General features: G+C 32.0%; 3 protein-coding genes across 4 annotated transcripts in view; 1 reads left to right on the top strand and 2 right to left on the bottom strand.

Moving 5' to 3' along the window:
* LOC109329852 (superoxide dismutase [Cu-Zn]-like) overlaps positions 1–3,269 on the bottom strand; it is a 4,799-nt gene extending 1,530 nt beyond the window's left edge. Inside the window, exons 1-6 of the mRNA XM_019563714.1 lie at positions 3,148–3,269; positions 2,140–2,228; positions 1,966–2,067; positions 1,075–1,170; positions 891–922; positions 707–782 (exon numbers count right to left, since the gene is read on the bottom strand). Of these exons, the coding sequence (XP_019419259.1) occupies positions 707–782; positions 891–922; positions 1,075–1,170; positions 1,966–2,067; positions 2,140–2,215 (382 nt within the window). The 5' untranslated portion in view covers positions 2,216–2,228; positions 3,148–3,269. The remainder of the gene's footprint in view (positions 1–706; positions 783–890; positions 923–1,074; positions 1,171–1,965; positions 2,068–2,139; positions 2,229–3,147) is intronic.
* On the bottom strand, positions 5,541–13,970 carry LOC109329850 (coiled-coil domain-containing protein SCD2). 2 transcript variants are annotated; one of them, XM_019563711.1, is made up of 20 exons: positions 13,563–13,969; positions 13,296–13,349; positions 13,068–13,121; positions 12,699–12,752; positions 12,178–12,605; positions 11,728–11,806; positions 11,335–11,376; positions 10,800–10,862; positions 10,400–10,449; positions 9,969–9,996; positions 9,482–9,553; positions 9,286–9,366; positions 9,120–9,180; positions 8,775–8,882; positions 8,495–8,610; positions 7,772–7,841; positions 7,392–7,433; positions 6,812–6,852; positions 6,598–6,724; positions 5,541–5,800 (listed from the first exon to the last, which is right to left on the bottom strand). In XM_019563711.1, the coding sequence occupies exons 1-20, from the start codon at positions 13,878–13,880 to the stop codon at positions 5,679–5,681; spliced, it is 2,010 nt and encodes a 669-aa protein (XP_019419256.1). In that variant the 5' UTR covers positions 13,881–13,969; the 3' UTR covers positions 5,541–5,678. The 2 variants fall into 2 exon arrangements, with proteins under 2 accessions (XP_019419256.1, XP_019419257.1); XM_019563712.1 differs by lacking the exon at positions 13,068–13,121 and having other exon boundaries at positions 13,563–13,970.
* On the top strand, positions 15,512–18,849 carry LOC109328968 (trafficking protein particle complex subunit 6B-like). The gene is made up of 4 exons (XM_019562621.1): positions 15,512–15,728; positions 16,418–16,535; positions 16,624–16,858; positions 18,537–18,849. Exons 1-4 carry the CDS (start codon positions 15,577–15,579, stop codon positions 18,563–18,565), a joined length of 534 nt encoding a protein of 177 aa, XP_019418166.1. The 5' UTR covers positions 15,512–15,576; the 3' UTR covers positions 18,566–18,849.

Raw genomic sequence — 19,554 nt, 5'->3', positions numbered from 1 at the left:
TTTATACTTTCATTACACTGACCACCCCTGTATAAGAAATAAGTGTAATTTTTTAAACAAAAAATGTGATAAATGCAATTAAGTTAAACAAAACATGATATATTGTGTAGACAAGTCTAAATAATATACAAATCAATGTATCTTTATTATTTTTTGTTACAAAATGCATCAACAATTATAAAGAAATATTGTTTAAATCCCTCTTATAATGTAGTGTAACGAACCAAAAATAATAAAGATACATTGATTTGTATATTATTTAGACTTGTCTACACAATATATCATGTTTTGTTTAACTTAATTGCATTTATCACATTTTTTGTTTAAAATATTACACTTATTTCTTATACAAGGGTGGTCAGTGTAATGAAAGTACAAAACTAGGGGGGGTTTGTGTAAGTTTAGAAGAGTGAGGGGTGGTTTGTGTAATTTCACTAAAACTCAGGGGTGTCAGTGTAATTTACTCTTTAATTTTTGGTCATGCTAACTAATGACTTATGGGCACTGATTAAGGATTGAAGAAAAAATAACTTTGCTTTCAAAATCTAAAAGCTTAAATTTTCAAAACTTTAACTTCACTGTCCCATACAAACTTTCCTTTTTGCTTACTTAACCAGGGCACATTGGTTAGTATTCTCCTTTAATTTATGAACATATGGATGATCAACGAATTATATACCAAGAAATAAAATCGGTTAGCGAATACCTTTCCCAAGATCATCGGGATCAGCATGGACAACAACAGCCCTTCCAATGATGGAGTTTGGTCCAGTGAGAGGGATCTGCAAACATTTCATAACTAGTTATAAATTGAAATTTTCAAATCTTGGTGTCAATCTGATTGGTCCAGTGACGAATTCATTAGAGGTTTTGACAAGGAGATAACATACTTGATTGTCAGTAATAGAGAGGCTGACAGTTCCTGAGTTATACAGTGAGAGAAAAAACATTTTCAAATAAGAACCAAACAAGCATACATTTAGACACAAAATAAACAAGTTCTTATAGAGATGAACTGCCATCAAAACGAGAAGTAATCTTGATTAGCAGTCAAACAAAGGAACAAAGTTGTACCATCATCGCCGACATTAATATTTCCAAGATCACCGGCATGGCGATTCTCATCCTCAGGGGCACCATGTTCCTTGCCATTAGGATTGTAATGTGGTCCTGCACAAAAACAGGAAATCAAAACCTTCAGGTATATGGTACTAATATCATTATAAATGATAGAATTTCAGAATTTAGCGAATTTAGCGAATTTTAACAGAATTCATTCCCATGCATGGAACTTTGAAGACCATAAAGTAGAAAAACAGTTATATAACCTACACAAGAAGAAGAAACACCTCTCGAGCAAATGTTCGACTTTATTTTCATCAAAGTAAAATGCAGGAACAAATCCTCTTGTGTCAAATTTTATGTTAAGGTCAATGGGTTTAAAGACCCACCAATAGCACAACTCCACAGGCCTAAGATTTGGCGTATCTACACTAAGAGAGGTAGGAAGGGAAATGTCAAGAAGTGACTGTCATAGTTACTAAGACTCGGGGGATGTATGTCATGTACGAGAGAATCCTTATCGGGGTTATCACTTTTTTGATTCCGTTATTTTCATTTGCAGCTGTAAGCTGGGCAGGGGTAATGCTCTTTCCAATATCTATCACATTCAGTAAATAATACACAGATCATATCCTTTTACAATTCTCAGTCTTTGACAGTTTCACATTTGGAGATTTATACACACACAAAAATTAATACAAGACTCCACACATTTCAAAAGGGCCAACTATCTAAAGTTTTTGTATCTATCTCATTCATCACATGAACAGGTCATGCGAAAGTTTGATGATTAGATGATCCATTCCCAATCAAAGTGAGGGTTTATAGCATGTTCCAGCTCACTAGTGCTCGAGGATTTAAAAAAAATGATACTGGTTATCGTCCAAGGACTAAGGAGTATACCAGTTGACAGGCATCCGTTTGTGGTGTCGCCAAGAGCATGGACATGAAAGCCATGGAAGCCGGGCTTAAGACCCGAAAGAGTTCCAGTTACAGTGGTTGGACCTGGCAAATTCACCACATACATTATGTTATTAGAAACAGGAGTATATAATCTCGAGGAAAGGGGAAACGTACCATTCCCTTCCTGATTAAAGTAAATAGTTCCAGTGACACCCGCACTGTTGCCAAGAACTGCCACACCCTTTGCCATTGTTTAATGTGATCTGAACAAAGCAAAAGCTACTTAGAACAAAACAGCTAATAACACTAACACAAAGCTAAAAACTGTCAATAGAACAGAGTTACACTTACATTACAACCTGAAAACAAAAAGATCTCAAAAACTCTATCAAAACATTGAAGAAAATTATAAATCTATTCAATTTTACTCAAATCCCTCATGTTTTAATATTCCAATTGACAGAATTAGCTTAGAAAGAGTTATTTATTTTGATTAAAAACCATTTTCAACATGAAAGTTTGTTTTTTTGTACTACCAATGGTATCTCCTCACCTTTTTGGGTAAGAAACTAATTTCTTTCGGGGTTCGTGGAGTGTCGCTCCCATGAATCGAACCCTCGACCTCGGAGATCTGGCCTTACATTACTAATCCAACGCTTTGTTGGTTGAGATGAAAGTTTGTTTTGTTGAGCTTTTAAAAAGACAACAATTAAAAAAACATAAATTCAGCTTTTCCTAGAAGCAATATTATTTTTTTTCCTTCCAAAAAACACTTTTTTTTGTTGGTAAAAGCACCTTTTTTTAACCACAAAACAAACAACCATTTAATCAATTAACTGCACACAAAAAATGATTATCATATAATGTAAAAGTTCCAAATTCCAATAAACATATCCCAATAATAACACTATACAACATAATCCACAACTCACTCAATAACTCCAAGAAAATAAAATAAAAAATACTAAAAATTATTTTAATAATAGTGAACTCCAAAAACGAATCAGTATATAAAACAAGGAAGCTATGTAAAATTAGGTTATAGTATCAACATCCAAAATTCAATTATCACAATCCTATAACAACAAATTATGCGATCTGAACATGATTATGATAATAATAAATAAATAAAGGAATTAACAGAGAAAAAAGAGGGAAATGAAAAAGGAATAGAAGAATTACCTCAGATCGTCCCTTGTGAGTAAAACGAATTATAAGATTTGTGATTTGTGAGTGTGGAAATGAAATGTTGTTTCTTGTTTTATAGACAGATAAAGAAACCACGAGCTGCACGAATCATGCATACTCATGAGTTTAACATGTGTATACAGATAGCATAAGTGTTTTTATATGATTTCTTAACCTTGACTCTCGAACAAAAGTAATACAAACTAACAATGGATAATATGCTGGTAATATAAAAACTAACTTTACATTGTGAATGCATAGATTTTAAACTCGTGTATAATACAATGTGTGGACCATGAGTTATGATGGGTTAAAAAATATATTTAAATTAAAATTTTAATTATTAACTTTTTTTTGTCAATCACAACTCATGGCGTATGGGTAACACAACTCATGTTGTCCAACTTTTTGTACCACTCTTACCATTGATTGATTGAAAAAAATTATTTAAGTTCAAATATAATTAAATATTTTTCTAATCAATCATATCATCAGACACATGAAATAACACAAAGAGTGAAACATCAAATATGTATCTTAACACATTATACAAATTGTGGAATAAAAGATGTGTTCCCGTAAATAAGTCTCATCCACCAACATTCATTATTGGAGAAAAACTTCTAGAAACTATACAATACTGACAAAAATGTATTTATGGTTTTTAGTTGTATGGCTAAATTGTAATTTGAATTAAATTTGTAATTTATTATCAAAATTTTATTGATTATTTTTACATATATTTTTATCAAAGTTTTCTTTCCATACTTTTTTTGTATTTAACTGGTAATGGACGAACATGATACATGTGGCACAATAAAAATATGCATGTATCATGAATTTAAATTATTTTTAATAAAATAAAATTTAAATATTTGAGTATGTTTTTTGCATTGTATCCACCACTCAACATGATTTGTAATCCTTTTCTCTAAGGACATATATGTTATTTTATAAATTGTATCATTACATGTATTACCAATTATAATTAGTTAAGAAAATAACTAATTATTAATTTTTAACTTAAATATTTTTTTTCAACAAATGACAAGCTAACAGTACATGTAGTAATACAACTTATATAACAATATATATGTCTCATCATCAACTAATCTATTTCATATAATACTTATATCATTATTTATTCTTTTTATAACATTATTATCTAAAAATAATCCCTTTAAAAAGTGATAACTTAATATAACTTAATTATTCTTTTTATAATTAGCTAAAATTTAAAAAGTGACTTGAAAATAATAAAATATTTTTTTAGTTAGGGTATTTAATATAACTTTTAAGCCCTTTGGATGGTAAAGTTGGTAGATTAACTATAATATTTTATTAACTGATTTAAAACTCTTAAAGTTACGTGAAAAACTACAAGTTCGTGTTGATGAATAATGTCTTATAGGGTTTTTGTTTGTTCTTATTAGTGTAGTTGGGTTAATATTTAATGTATTTACCTTTTATTTCACTAAGATACATTAATGTATCTAGCCTTTATTTTTGTTCGAATACATTGATATGTTTAACATTGCTCCTATAAATAATGAGTAGTGCCTTCATTTGCATAATAAAAATTCGGATTCTTCTTTTCTCTATCGATTTCCTCTCTTTTATGCTTCACTATTTCTCTCCTCTCCCATGATTTCTCTTTTTCTTCTTCACATAATAAATTCATCTAAATTTTATCAGTTATGTTAGATATATAGGCAAGATGAACATTAAACCTAGGGCTGGAAACGAGCCGAACCGAGTCGAATCAGAGTTCAACTCGATAAGGATTGATTCAGCTTGAAACTCAACTCGAGTTCGATACGAGTTATTTTTTTAGCTCGAGTTCGACTCGGCTAAAGTTCGCGAACTGTTCAGTTCATTTCGAATGATTCATTTGGACAACTCAAATAATTAATTAAATTTTGAAAAATAATGCAAAAGGTTATATATATATATAATAACCATAAATATAAAAAATAATGTTTGGGTCATAATAAATATAAAAATTAGTTTATATATATAAATATATATATATATATATATTGTATATATATAAATATATCAATCTAGCTCATGAACCTAACGAGTCGAACTATATCTAGCTCAAGTTCGACTCATTTATTTAACGAGCTCAATTTCGGCTCATTTGGTTCATGAACCAAGTTTATCGAGCTAAATAACGAATCGAGTTTCGAACGAATACCGAGTTAGTTCGATTCATTGTCAGCCCTAATTAAACCTATATAAGTATAAGGACTAGTAACCTTATTAGACATTATCTATCGTTATACATTTGTCACTAATTAATATTTTAAATTGTTATATCATGTTTAAAATAATTGTGGAAAATTATTAAAAATTTAAGTAAGTACAAATCTTTTTCAGGAAGATATATAGAATAAATTCAATTACAAATCTAAACTTGTGGAAACATAAACTAGTTCTTATAAGCCTATTTGAATTTTAAAATAATAACAATAATGAGTATTTAATAATTTTTGTATAGAACAATGAAGTTGAAGTGTGTATCAAAAATCAGTACGGCATGGCATTTTGGAATTATCACCATCTGGATCCAATTCTTTGCGAGATTCTTCCCACAATTGTGTTTCAATACCCAACTTCTTTATCTCTGCTAGTCCACGTTCAACTGCACCCACAAGAAAATATATTTGAACAAGAAACAAGAGATTTGCAATACAAAGTTACATCATATACACTTCTTTTTTTAAATCAATTGACAAAGTAAAGTAAGCATGACATGTGATCCAATAAAAATCTCGGCTCGCTCATATCTGGTAGGATTCGATAATGATAGATGTATGTAACTGTCTTATCCTTATAAGAGTATGAGGAGGATAAATGTATGTAATTGCCTTATCCTTGTAAGGGCTCGAGGATGATAAATGTATGTAACCGCCTTATCGTTATAAGGGTTCGAGGAGGATAGATGTAGGTAACTGCCTTATCCTCGTAAAGAAATGTATTACCTCATGGTAATAAGGCATCCAACTAGTGGCAAAGCGATCCGTAGATTAGGGCATACACATGCATATCCTAGAAAAATTGTATATATTATTCTTATAGTTAATATTTTTTGGACTATTTGTCATATTAAATTGCACTCATGCAACTCGTATGTCATATTCTGATACATTTTATATCACTCAATGCAATTTACACCCACGATCTACCACTACAAACAACCTTATTGTTCTATCGAACTGAAAGATGAGATATAATACACTGACAGTGTAAAGTTTTATATATTGTCAGCACATCATCTACCATCGATTTGTTTTACTTTTGTTTGAGAGTCAATGGTGGTTAACAAATCAATGGTGGATGATTTGCTTACGGTGTAAAAAACCCTTACACTGTTGTTAATGTATAGACGTTAAATCGAAAATGAAAATGGTGGAATATATAGCATATATATATATATACCATCAACAGCAACTTGTGAGGTAGGTGTCTTAGAATTATGATTGATCCAGAACTGCAAACGTTCATCTGCTATGTCAAGTTCTATTTCATGCCTTTTTGCTCTCCTCCACATATATGTAAGCCAAGCCTAAAACAATATCATAGATAATCAAAATGAAGAAAGACACATTTTCAGGATAATGAAGAAACACTATGAAAATGTTGCTGCATGTACCTGCTTAAAACATACATCTTCTGTCTCCTCCTTGCTTAATTCTGAAACCAAACAAATTTACCAATTGTACATGTGTTCGGTATAAATTATGTTTTTAGTTTTTAGTTTTAGTTTATAAACCGTAAGATTATCCTAAATTATAAACTGTAAAATTATAAACTGTGAGATTGTATTACTGTTAAGAGATGTCACTTTTTGCTTGTTTTTTCATAAATAAAAGTTGAATTCCAAAAATATAAGCTAGTATAAACAAGTTTGAGAAAGTGCTAGTGTATGTTTTAAAATGTATGTGTGTGTGACAAACTCATATGAAAAGTTGGTCTTCTCATAGTCATGAGAGACAAGTTGCAAACGATATCTTAATTAATGCTTGTTTACTACGACAACAATAATCATACCTTTATCCCATTGTGTGGGATCGGCTACATGGATCGAATGATATTATAATACTCTATCGTAAATCATGTTCATTGACGAAAGATTAAGCTCTAAGTCCTTCTATCACGTAATTAATAATAATATTATTACTCAACTTTGTACCACATCAATGTAAATGAAAAATGTGACTTATAAAACTTACCAAATGCATCACATTGCCCTTCAATTGGTAGCTTCAAGTCATCTACACCAAAAAATAAGGACAAGAGTCAGAATACATACACATAAAAATCTACAATATACACAAGTTAAGGAGCATGTGATCCTCTACAATCAGCAGGTAATCAATCCACATATATATAAAAGGGAGAAATAACAAATTTGCACATAATAAAACTGTATATCCATTATCAAGAACAAAATGAATTTGAATCACTACATGTTAACTTTGCTCTTGATCATAATATATATAATATATTGCATGTTTCTTGGCTAAAGTTTGCTACATATGCTAAATGAGAGATAAGAGTTGAATTTGTAAGATAATATTAGTGCATGAATATATATTATAAAGCTTTGCACCTGAAAAACCAGCTTTCAGTATATTTGGTCGCCTATGTTGAGCCATTGCAACTGCCAGTGCTTCCTCTACCTTTAAAACAATTACAGAGAAAGAAAGCCGATCAAGAGAAACCACCCGAATTCTTCTTCGTAACTAACAATTTCCATTGAATACTAATGAAAACACTGCTTAAACGGCACAAGTCTTCGGTTTGTAATCTCCACAAGCTGTATATATGTTCATCGAGGTTTTAAATTGTGTTTGCAATTACAATCGTGTTTACATTACATTTAGTACAATTGCAAAAAAATGCGGCCGATATTGTCGCAATTGTGGCCATGATGCAATTAAAGCGCAATATTGCAGACCACAATTGATAAAACAGTATGCTTAGAATGCAAATTCTTACATGAACCTCATTTCAAGTCTCTATTAGTTTGGCATTCCATTTCATTCTCTCATTAAAATCTTGACTGTGATAGAAATTCAGTGAAGAGGTATCTCTATGATGATGGGGAAAAGAGTCCTCTCCGGATAGACAAGTTTTTGTTTTTACATGAATAGTAAAAGTGTCATATTATTATATCCAAATGATAAAAGTGTCATATCATTCTGTTTTTCCTTGTTGATTTTGACGCATGTGTCTCTCCATTATCGGAGAGTGTCCTAACTCCTCTACGGGACAAAGCAACTAAATAAAGGACATACCTCTACACTTAATAAAATAAGGGTATAATACACACCTTTAGTGAAGTCAATTCCCTCAAACCTTGCTCCACAAAAAGCATGTTTTCAATATTACCCTCTCCAGAAAGTTCATTCAGCTCTCTTTGAGCTTCTGTATCATCAAAATCATGGTCTACAATGTAGTGCAAGAAACTGAGGATAGTTAATCACTCCAACTTAATGTCAAAAGGTAGAAACTGCTAGTACCGAAAAACAACTTTAAGGTACAAAAATCCGGTACCGCGTACCATGTAACTTAGGTACAAATAAACAACTAAAACAGAAGGAAGAATAAACCTGTTTCTTGTTTAGCTTTCTCTCCTGCAGCTAATACAACTTTGGCTGGATCAGGGGAGAAAGAAGACCAGTATTTGTATTTTGTTTCAGCAATCTCTGCATGAATACCTGAAAAGAATCTGAGTCATTGATAAAATGGAAAATGTTTTACACCATTGATGCTCAACAACATTTGACAACTTCAATTTTTGTAATGAAAAGATAAGTATTTCTTGAACATCAAAATAGAGATATTTGCTTTTTTGATGTATTTTTTAAATTAGGTGAACACAAGAAGATTAAAAGTAGGTAAAGTATAAAGATGAAATAATACATCTAATTATGGTTACTCAAAGATGAAATTACCATGTCGAACACATAAGCCCCAATACCGAGCTAGCCAACACCTCTTTAAAGCAACCTCTTCCTAAGAGACAGCAGAAAATTATAAAACTATCAATAAGATATGAACCTACAAACTTCGAGATCAAAATTAGACTACGCAAAATTGATATATGTATTAGACACTAACCATTTCTTCCCGCGAAAGTATCATTCGTTGAGTCATGAGTCGTAGCTTTTCCAATGCAGTTGTGGCCTCATCCCTTGCAATCTGATACAAATATACGAAAGTAAATTCTATAAGTATAATATGTTTCTAAGCATTGAAGTAAGCATAAGAATTTGAAGCAAAAACAATAAAACGTACAAGCTAAAATGCTGGATACCTCAGCATCAGCCCGAAGTGTTGCATCATCTACAAACCCTCTATGATTCTTTGATGCATTTCTTAGAGCAGCCTGAAAATGGAAAACTATATTCATTATTTAACTTCCTAACCAAACTTTTCTAAGAGGATGAAATCAATTCTCAGATTGTTCACAGTTCAGGAAAAAGCTCTTCTAAAATAAGTTTTAGTTTAAAATGAACAAGTAAGACAGTTTATACCCTTCATTAGTTAAAGGTTTTTACATAATCACTATACACTCAAAATTATTCTAGAGAAGTTTATCTCACTGTTCCCTCTACCAACATTTCACATTTGTTCCTATATTTAAACACAACTGTTTATCAGAGACAATGTATTATAATTATATATGTTGCCTTAGTTAATTATTTGCCAGTAATAGAATAGACCCAAAACTACAAGGAAATGAAACCTCTTCTAGCAATAGAACCATATAATGCATAATGAGAAGGAGAAAAAGATATAACCTCTCTTTGCTGTAGTGCTGCTTCTTTCCTGAAGAATAAAATGAATATAATGTCAGAATCATAGTTATGTGGTATGTGGTTCACTTGGTACGCAGTTCGCCAGTTTTTATATTAATTTTATGAAATCTTCTATATGATGAACCCGGTACTCGATATCCACGATACGGTGAATTCAATATGTAGTATGTAGGGTAATCGACAGAATTATATAACTATGGTCAGAATACTAAAAATGAGTGAAGAGAAATTGAACTCATCCGGTCACCTTGTGGTTTTGTTCATATTCCTTTATTTCAAAAACAGAAACAAAAATACACCTAGCTTGACTTTGGTCTTTCTTATTAATTTCAGTTAATCTTTCCTGCTGCAGTTATAATTTTCTTGAAAAAAAGTAGCAGGTTAAACCAACTCATGTTCAATGCTAAACTTGCCTGCTTAAAAGGCGAGCCTCCAAAGTTACTCCTTCTCCAAGGTTAGCAACCTATGTGAAAAGCATACAAAAAATCAGTTATAAGTAGTGATATTTACATGATCTCACATGCAATTCTAATAAGAGTAAAAACCTATGATAAAGTTTCTCTAAAGTGAATTTTATACTTAAAGTAAATAAGAGTATATTCACCCTTTTATTATTAGTGTGTCAAGATTTTAATACACTTCTAGATTAGATTAAGAGTGGATACACATTTATGTAGTAACTTTGCATAAAAGTTCACTTTAATGGAGTTTTTTCCCTCTACATTTGTATCATATGTATACTTCTACACTTGATCAATAAAGAAACAGTATCACAGTAAAATGCACATATTGGTTGCTTCCTAAATTTGTTACCTGTTGTTCCAGCTGCCTAACTCTTGATTCAGCTTCCTCACACCTCTCCTCTGCAAGTCGAAGCTGTGGATAGACGTATCAAAATAGCGTGCCAAAAAAGATAAAGAAAAAAAAGTGGCTCAGTGCACGAGACTCCTACCTAGTGGAGTATGGAGAGGGTAGATGTACATAGCCTTACCCTTACACTTGCAAGTAAAGAGATTGTTTTCAGGATTTAAACTCATGACTTCCGGGATTTGAAACAAAATCATTTGTTATGATTCAAACTTTTGTACTATCAGCCTTCAGCCACATTTCACTTAATTGACAAAGCAATATGCAACATTCAATCAAATCCAAATTTAGACCTGAATCTAAAAAGAAGCTACTCTAGCAACATCCAAACATCAACTAAGTGTTTCAACAGATGAAAGCAGAGGTAACGTGATTCTTTCTTCCAGTGTCATATTACAACTTATAGCAGGAGAGTAAAAATCTCAAAATTTGAGCATCTATTAGTTAAAGAGGAACAAATTAATCTGTTCAATTTTGTCACCTTTTCAATCAGATTGTCATTTTCTTCTTGTAGCATGTCAAGCTGCATTGAAATTTACATTTCATTAGTAGATTCTTGGAAAGAGGTAACCAAGGTAGTGTTGAAGAATAAGAAATGCAAGTGCAATGAAATTATGAAATGCTTCATTAGTGATATTGAAATGAAACAACGACAACCATAACCGAGCCTTTTCCGACTAGGTGGGATTGAAAAGAAACAACTAAAATAAGAATTAAAAGGCATGAAAATAATAATGCAAGTATAATAACTTTTACTATACAGTTATGTATGTTTCTTTCTACTCTTAATGTTACTTAGTAAATTTTGATCCTAAATTGTAATTAAATATAATTGCACCCCGAGATTTTTTAGTCAAGATCCGCCACTACATACCTCGTCCTCAAGCTCCGTAGTAGGACGCTTCTGACTTGGAGTTTCTCTAACTTTCATACTTCCCAGATCAAGTGACAATCTACATGGTCATCAAAAACACATTCCATAAGATAGATGACAACCATTCCTAACTTTTTGCCATGCAATTTGAACCCATTATTAAAAAAATGTGCAAATTATCATTAGGAGTCCTATACTATATATTAATTGGAATTGAAACATAGTAAATAAACATTAATCTATAATGTATTGATTGGAACAATTGATTCAGTTAACTTATTATAAGACCTGATTGTTTTAATTGAAGTATGCATACTTTATGCATAAATTAATTGAAGTATGCATACTTTTGTTCATAAAACTATAATGTGTTACAAAAAATTGTGTCCAAATAAAACTTCTATGCTTAAAGGAGGTGTAAGAGCAAACAAAAACAGAAGTACAGGGTACCTCCGGTCTTTTCTAATATCTGCAGGAGGTTCTATCGGAGCAGAAGAGGTAGGCCTTAGTGTGATTGGTACACTAGACGGCACCATCGGAACCACCTTCGAAAGACCACTATGGCGAAGTGATCGAGCAGATGGAGGTTGTTGAGGTTGATCATTGTATGCATTGATGGGTTGAGGCGAGCGAGTAACGAGTATAGTACGAGCAGAGGGAGACAAATCTAAGGTTCGGTTCGTTGTTATTGGACGAGCAGAGGATGGTTGCTCTACAATGTAATTGACAGGTGTCGTTGGTCGAGGTGGAGGTGGAGGTTGCTCAAATGTAGAATTTACATTTGCATTCGCGTTCGCGGTTGCAGATGCAGACAGGCTTGATCGAACACTTGATATGGCTCTTACTGATTGTGGTTGCTCCTGAGCGACGCGAACTGACTAATACAAAACAAAAACAAATTAATGTTTCATCTTCAACTTCTTCTAATTAAGTTATAATTTGAAGGAACACAACATAAAGAAGCAAATTACCACAGGAGATCGTGATCTCGTAGATGCAGGTTGTTCTGGAGTAGAGCGAACTGTCTAATCGAAACAACACCAAAAGACGATTTCAATGAAGCACTACTCTCTTCTCAAGTAAATGCTCAAATTAGTTCTTAAAGATACATAACAAGTTATTAGTCCATTTTCATCAATGATGGAATGAGTTATTAATATTGAAATCATAAAAACAATGATTGTTACTTTGGAAGGTAGTAAATATGCACTTCATAGTTCAGATTAGTTTCTATCTACATAAAGCAATCCTATTTGAACTAATTTAAGTAACAAAATGTAAAGCAAACAATCAAAACCTCATAGTAACTTGAAGGAATGCCACACAAAGAAGCGAATTACCGCGGGAGATCGTGATCTTGCAGATGGAGGTTGTTCCGGAATAGAGCGAACTGTCTAATAGAAAAAAACACACCAGGGAGGTTTCAATGAAGCACTCTACTTGTTCTTGAGTGAATAATCAAAATCAGTAAGATAAAAAGCAACTTAATAGCACAACTATTAGTTTCTTCATCACATTAAAAATCATAATCTATCATTTCAAATTCAAAATCGGAGAAGCGACATTACCATTGGTGATCGCGATCTTGCAGATGGAGCTTGTTCCTGAACTGCATGAACTTTCTAATAAAATAACAACAACATCAAATTCAAAATTACACAAATCAATAGGAATGTGATAACATCTTTTACATGGCAAATACCTTCAATCACTATGCAAATGTTAGATAAAATACATACAATTTCTTCTAAATATTGATATAGGAAGTGATACAAATTGCGAAACAATGATGCAACAATATCAAAAGTGACAAATGTAGGTAGTTAGTTAGTTACCATGGGAGAACGAGGTCGTATTGGCCTCGAACCCCCGAGGCCAATGCTTCCTCCGCTGCTAATCGTGGAATAATCAAGAGGAATATCATCATCATCTTCATCGTCATCATCTATCGAATGCGACATAACATGTGCAAGTCTTTGCGCCGCGGCTTTGGTTGCATTGTTTTGCGCTCTCCTTATATTAGTCATGGCTGGTGAGCCAGTTGAACCTGCACGCGAGTGCCGGTTCAATGGCGACATTGACACTGGTGATGTTGGTGTCACCGGTGTCCTCGTTGAACTCGATTGTCTTTCATACATTCTCCGCCGATCCATGTTTTAAACCAATTACAATTTTATGATTGAATTTTATGTAACTTGAGTAACAAGGTAACTAATTTTCAAAATAATGGTAATTGAAATTCATGAAGCATCATTTTTTTCTTATCATTCTCCATTAATTGTTATTCATATGTTATGTTATTATGAGAAAGAGAAGAAAATAAAATAAAATAGAAAGATGAATGAAATTGAAGAACATGAAGTGGTGACGTGGAAGCGGATGCAACTCTGAATCCTTCTATTTTGTAACGGTTTCCGAATTTCTTGTAATTAATACGACCATTGCCTATTTCATAATTTCACATTTTTTGTTCCTAAATTATTGTTTTTATGATAAAATAAAATAAAATATAAAAAATAAAGTGATGCTGTTCATTTTTTAAACGATTAAGAGAACCCAATCCCATTCTTAAAATATTGTATCATTTTAATTTTATTTTATAATTGTGTTGATCCGGTTCATGAAGTTTTGAGTATTGACATACATCTCAATTTTAAACGAGTAAATGATATTTTTAGAATAAATGTTTGCATATTAAAATTGTTTTTCAATATAACATTTCAAAATAAATTTTTTTGTATTACAAAAGATATGTATTACCTAGTACAGAAAAAGATATTATCACCTTGTGACTAACGAACTAACTCATCTCAGTATTTGTGGTTACTCCTCCCAAAAAGTTTAGTTCGCATAAATCAAACCATTGATATTTGATCGTTATAGGAATCTAGCCGAATTTTACAACAGTAAAACAAGGTGTTTGTTAGTATATTTTAAAACATTTGATATATAATATAATGCAACGGGATCCACTGTCCCAGAAAAGTTCCTGTCTCATGTCCCACACCAATCAGTGTTTGCCAACAAGTCAAAAATAACATCTCAATTTATTTTTAATTTATTAAAATAATATGTTAATTTCATGTGTCAATATATGAATGAAATGGGACAGGAATTGGGACACCAAGTTGGGACAGGTGATCCCCATCCATAATATAATACACACTAGTTATTGATAGGAATGACAACGAGGTGGATTAGGGGCGGTTTTGCAAATACCCAAACTTGAACCCGAAATTTAAAACCCGAACCCAAACTCAACGGGGTTGAAAATAAAAATATCATCCTCAAACTCGTCGGGTTTCGGGTAACCCGAACCCGAAAAATCCGAAAATAATAAAGTATTAAGAAAAATATGATATTTTTTTCGTGTAATTTTTCTCTAATATTTCTATTTTCTCTTGTATTATTTTATATCTTTTATGTTTGAAGATCGAATAGTATGTAAATTGAAATTAGAAATTAAAAATAATTGGCAAATGATAGAAATTTGTTTTAAATTGAATTGCCTTACTTCAGGGCGGGTTCAGATCAGGGTCTTTGCTACACCAAACCCGAACCCGAAATTTAAACCCGAATAAAATTCAAACTCAATCGCATCAAGTTTTCCCCATTAAATTCGAGTTCGATTCGAACGAGTACCCACGGATTCAGTTTTTATTGTCATCCCTAGTTATTGGGAAAAAAAGAATTGTAAGCCCACTTAGGAATGAAAATTAAGGCCCATAGTTATTGCAGGTGATGATGAGTAATAATGAGTATCATGATTTTCCACACATTTTCCTTCCGTAGGCCATAGAATATAGGAAGAGAGAAAAAGAGAAGAAAGAAAAAGAGAAGAAAGAGAAAATGGTTAGAGAAGTATCAGAAAGTTGCGTAGATAGCTTAATGAGAGAGATGATAGATAGTTATAGTAATCGATTCTATGCCGATAAGCCTGATCTCGCTGCTCGACGGATCGAAGCCATTGGATACCAAGTAGGCCACCAACTCTCTGAAAGGTCATTCTCGGCAAATTATCTATTATTCATTTGTATTACTTTCGACTTTAAAACTCGATAGAATTCGATACATGAATGTTACTGGATGATGTAGTGACGGTGTAGAAAATTATATCATTGAAGAATTGTGGTTCTATCTAATTGATTACCATCACACTAGTTGGGGAAAATAAATGTATAGATTAATACCTATGCATTTTTTACATTGTCACCTAATCTTCGATGATTCAATTTGTATTGTTGGGTCAAGGTTAACTTTGAACGATGTATTGATAATGTTAAGGATTCTTATGCCGTCAATGTATAGATATTAAACTTGTATATTCTCAGTACATTATCTATTATTCATTTGTATTACTTCCATTTTGAAATCCGATAAAATCCGACACATAAATGTTGTTGAATAATGAACTGATAGTGTTAAAAAAAATAAGTATATGTGTATGAAATTATAGCTCTATGTAATTGATGACCATGACACTCATGAGTTGGGAAAAATAAATGTAGATTTAATATCTATACATTTTTTACACTGTCGGCAAATTTTACATAATTCATTTGTATTGCTTGCATCAAGGTTAACAAATGAATGTTGTTTAATGATGTATTGATAATGTTAAAGATCACATGTTAGAGTATAGATATTAAACTCGTAAATGGTAGGATGTCTTTTTACACTAAAATTTCAGGTATACCATGGATCGGCTTCGATTCAATGACCATTTGGACGCCATCAAGTTCATATGCAAGGATTTTTGGTCTGAGCTCTTTAAGAAGCAGATAGACAATTTGAAGACAAATCATAGGGTGAGTTCATAGCTCAACTCAAATGATGGTATATATATCGATTTTTTTGGATTCTTTGGGAGGTTTATAGTATTTGCTTTCGATGCAGGGAACCTTTGTTTTGCAAGATAATAAGTTTCTCTGGCTTGCACGCATGTCAATTGATCCATCTTCTGCTGATAATGTCAATTCGGCCGAAGATAATTCCTCGCCTTCAGCCGAAAACATAGCAGCAGAAGCAATGAGTATGCATCTTTATTTCCCATGTGGGATCATTAGAGGAGCTCTGTCAAACTTGGGAATTCCTTGTGCAGTTTCTGCAGATATATCAAACCTTCCAGCATGTGTGTATCTCTTCGACTCTCTCTCGTTATGAATGTTTTCTAGAAATATTGTATGCTTCTAAGTTCTAAGTCAAGTAACTATTATCTTAAATTGATTCTTAGAAATGTGATGAGAATATGTGATCTATTTGGAAAAAGTTAAAATGGGGTCTGGTCAAGTGGTTATTTAATGGCTTCTAATGATAAGTTTGTGTTAAGAGTGTGAGGATATTATTAAATTTTAAGTATCATTGGTAGATTTCTGTTGTAGTTATGTTGATTAAAATAATGATGGGTGCAATAGTCTGTGTGTTTTTGTGTGTTCAAACTGTAGAGGTAAATCATACAAGCGGGATGGATGAAATGGTGGAGTAGTTCAAGGTATCATATGCGATAGAAACGGTTTCACTAAAGCTTAAGGAAAATATTTACCGTACAACCATAAGACCTGCAATGTTATATGAGACTGAGTGTTGAGCAGTAAGATATCAACTACAGAATAAACTCAATGTAGCACAGATAAGAATGATGCATTGGACGAGTGGACACACTAGACAAGATATAATTAGGAGCGAATGTATTAGGGAGAAATTTGGGATAACTTTTACTGTAGAAAAGATGGTAAAGTCGTGCTTTAGGTGAGTTGGGTATATGTGCAAAAGATCGTTAGAAGTTTTAGCAAGGAGAATAGATCAGATGGAGGTGAGTCCAATTTTTAGAGGCAGATAGAAGTCAAAAAAATCATAGGTGAAATGATTAAGAAAGATTCAGAGACTAATGCTTTGTCAATGAACATAATATATGATACAGAATTATGACGTGATTCGGTTCATGTACCCGCCCCAACTACTAAGACTTGTTTGAGATAATTAGAAACTTGATAGTTGAAGACTCTATATCTTATTAGGATTAAATATATGATTACCAAATCATTTCTTCTATTTATGTTTCTGATTTTATTCCCTGAAGTTAAGGGATTGTATTATCTTTTGTGTTATAAATAGTGTGTCTCATTCAAGTTTAAAAGAAAAACAAGTTAAGAATGACACATGCCATTCTTACTGTGAGAGTAGCTTAATTGGTTAAGTCATTCAAGTAAATTACTCTAATTTGTTATTTGCTATATATTAATGGATTTAAGACAATTCAAATAAGATGTTTGAAGTTTGAACTCAAAGTATAGACATCAAATTTGAGGTTTATTTGACCTTGCTGTTTTTGTTTATATCTATCACACATTATTCTGATTCTTTTGGTTTGTGTCCAATATGCATTTCTAAGCATCTTTCTGTATGATATGAAGTTGCAAACTATTATTATATCTAATAATATACTTGTGTTTGAAAACTTCTCGTTTTTTCGTGATATTGCGAAAGTATAGAATGAATATTATGATGATTTCTCATTGAATTGAAATGATACAAGAGAGTGTTGTTTATATACAATGCCTTGTAAAGCAAGCAATGTAACTAACCTAACTAACTCTCTAACAAGCTAATAAACACATGTTGTAAAACAATTCAATGTGTAAATGTATCATTTTCTAACTAGTTAATCGATTAACTATAGTGTTAATCGATTAACACTTACCCAGTTAATTAATTAATTGTTATTGATGTTGTTTTCTTTCTGTTTGGTAGCTTTGTTTTCCAATATATGATTCCCTAAGATCAATTTCCTTTTCTACATCATTGAGCAGGTTCATTTGTGATCCGTATAAAAGCATGATGATGGTAGTGGAAGCATTAACATTGTTCAAAACTATGCTTTGAAATCTGCATTTACTGTAATTTGGAGTGTTTCTTTGATATCTTTTTAAACTATCAAAATTACAGACTTGATTGTATAGGAAGGTCTCATGAGGAAGTGTTCTTGTTAAGGTTCTATGTTTCCTCACAGGTTAAGGTTCTGTGTGTAAGGATGTTGTGAAATTTGTTGTAAAGTTATCACTCTGTGTATGGAATCAATGCTGATATTATAATTGTATTACATTTTTCTACCTTATTTGATCACCATTTTGTTAGGGGCATGGCTTCTTTATAGGATGAGCCTTAAATTGTCGTGAGTTTCGGCGCAATGGTGAGTTTGTCTGCCTTACGACTTGGAGGTCAAATCGTGGAAAAATAATTTATTCATTTGCGACGATAATGTTGTGTGTATTTACCCTCCCAAACCCCGACTACATGGACTTCGTGCTATGTGCCGCTTTTTTATGGCTATTTCAGTCTGATTTAATAATTTGCCACATTCAATTGCAATCTGATCTTGCAATATATTTAAGTTAAAATTTAATTTTTAAGTAATCTTCTGATAAATCACAAGGTCATAGCACATGGAGTGACACTAAGTGTGAGATAACAGATATACAGTCACGTGCAAGTGAAATTATTTTATCAAAGTTTTGATGGCCTTGCTCGATCTTGCAACTTCATTCTGGATACCACATTTTATGTCGGGGCATTCTATATAATATGAATTGTGATTAGTCAAAAAAATACTTAATTATTAAGATTTTAAGTTAAATATATTTTTCAACCAATTATAGGTTATGGTATATGGAATGGTGTATAATGTGGAATAGAAGATGTGTACCCATCATTCAAATTGTACCTATCAACAACTTCATATATTCTCAAATATATTTTGGATAATAGAATAATTATATGCCTAATATTTGTATATTCTGATATTGTATTTTCCCAATATTTTGCTTCTAT

This window comes from Lupinus angustifolius, chromosome LG16 (genome assembly GCF_001865875.1).
Source record: "Lupinus angustifolius cultivar Tanjil chromosome LG16, LupAngTanjil_v1.0, whole genome shotgun sequence".
Classification (NCBI taxonomy): Eukaryota; Viridiplantae; Streptophyta; class Magnoliopsida; order Fabales; family Fabaceae; genus Lupinus; species Lupinus angustifolius.
Note: the sequence above shows the minus strand (reverse complement) of the source record. Positions and strands in the feature narration are given on the sequence as shown.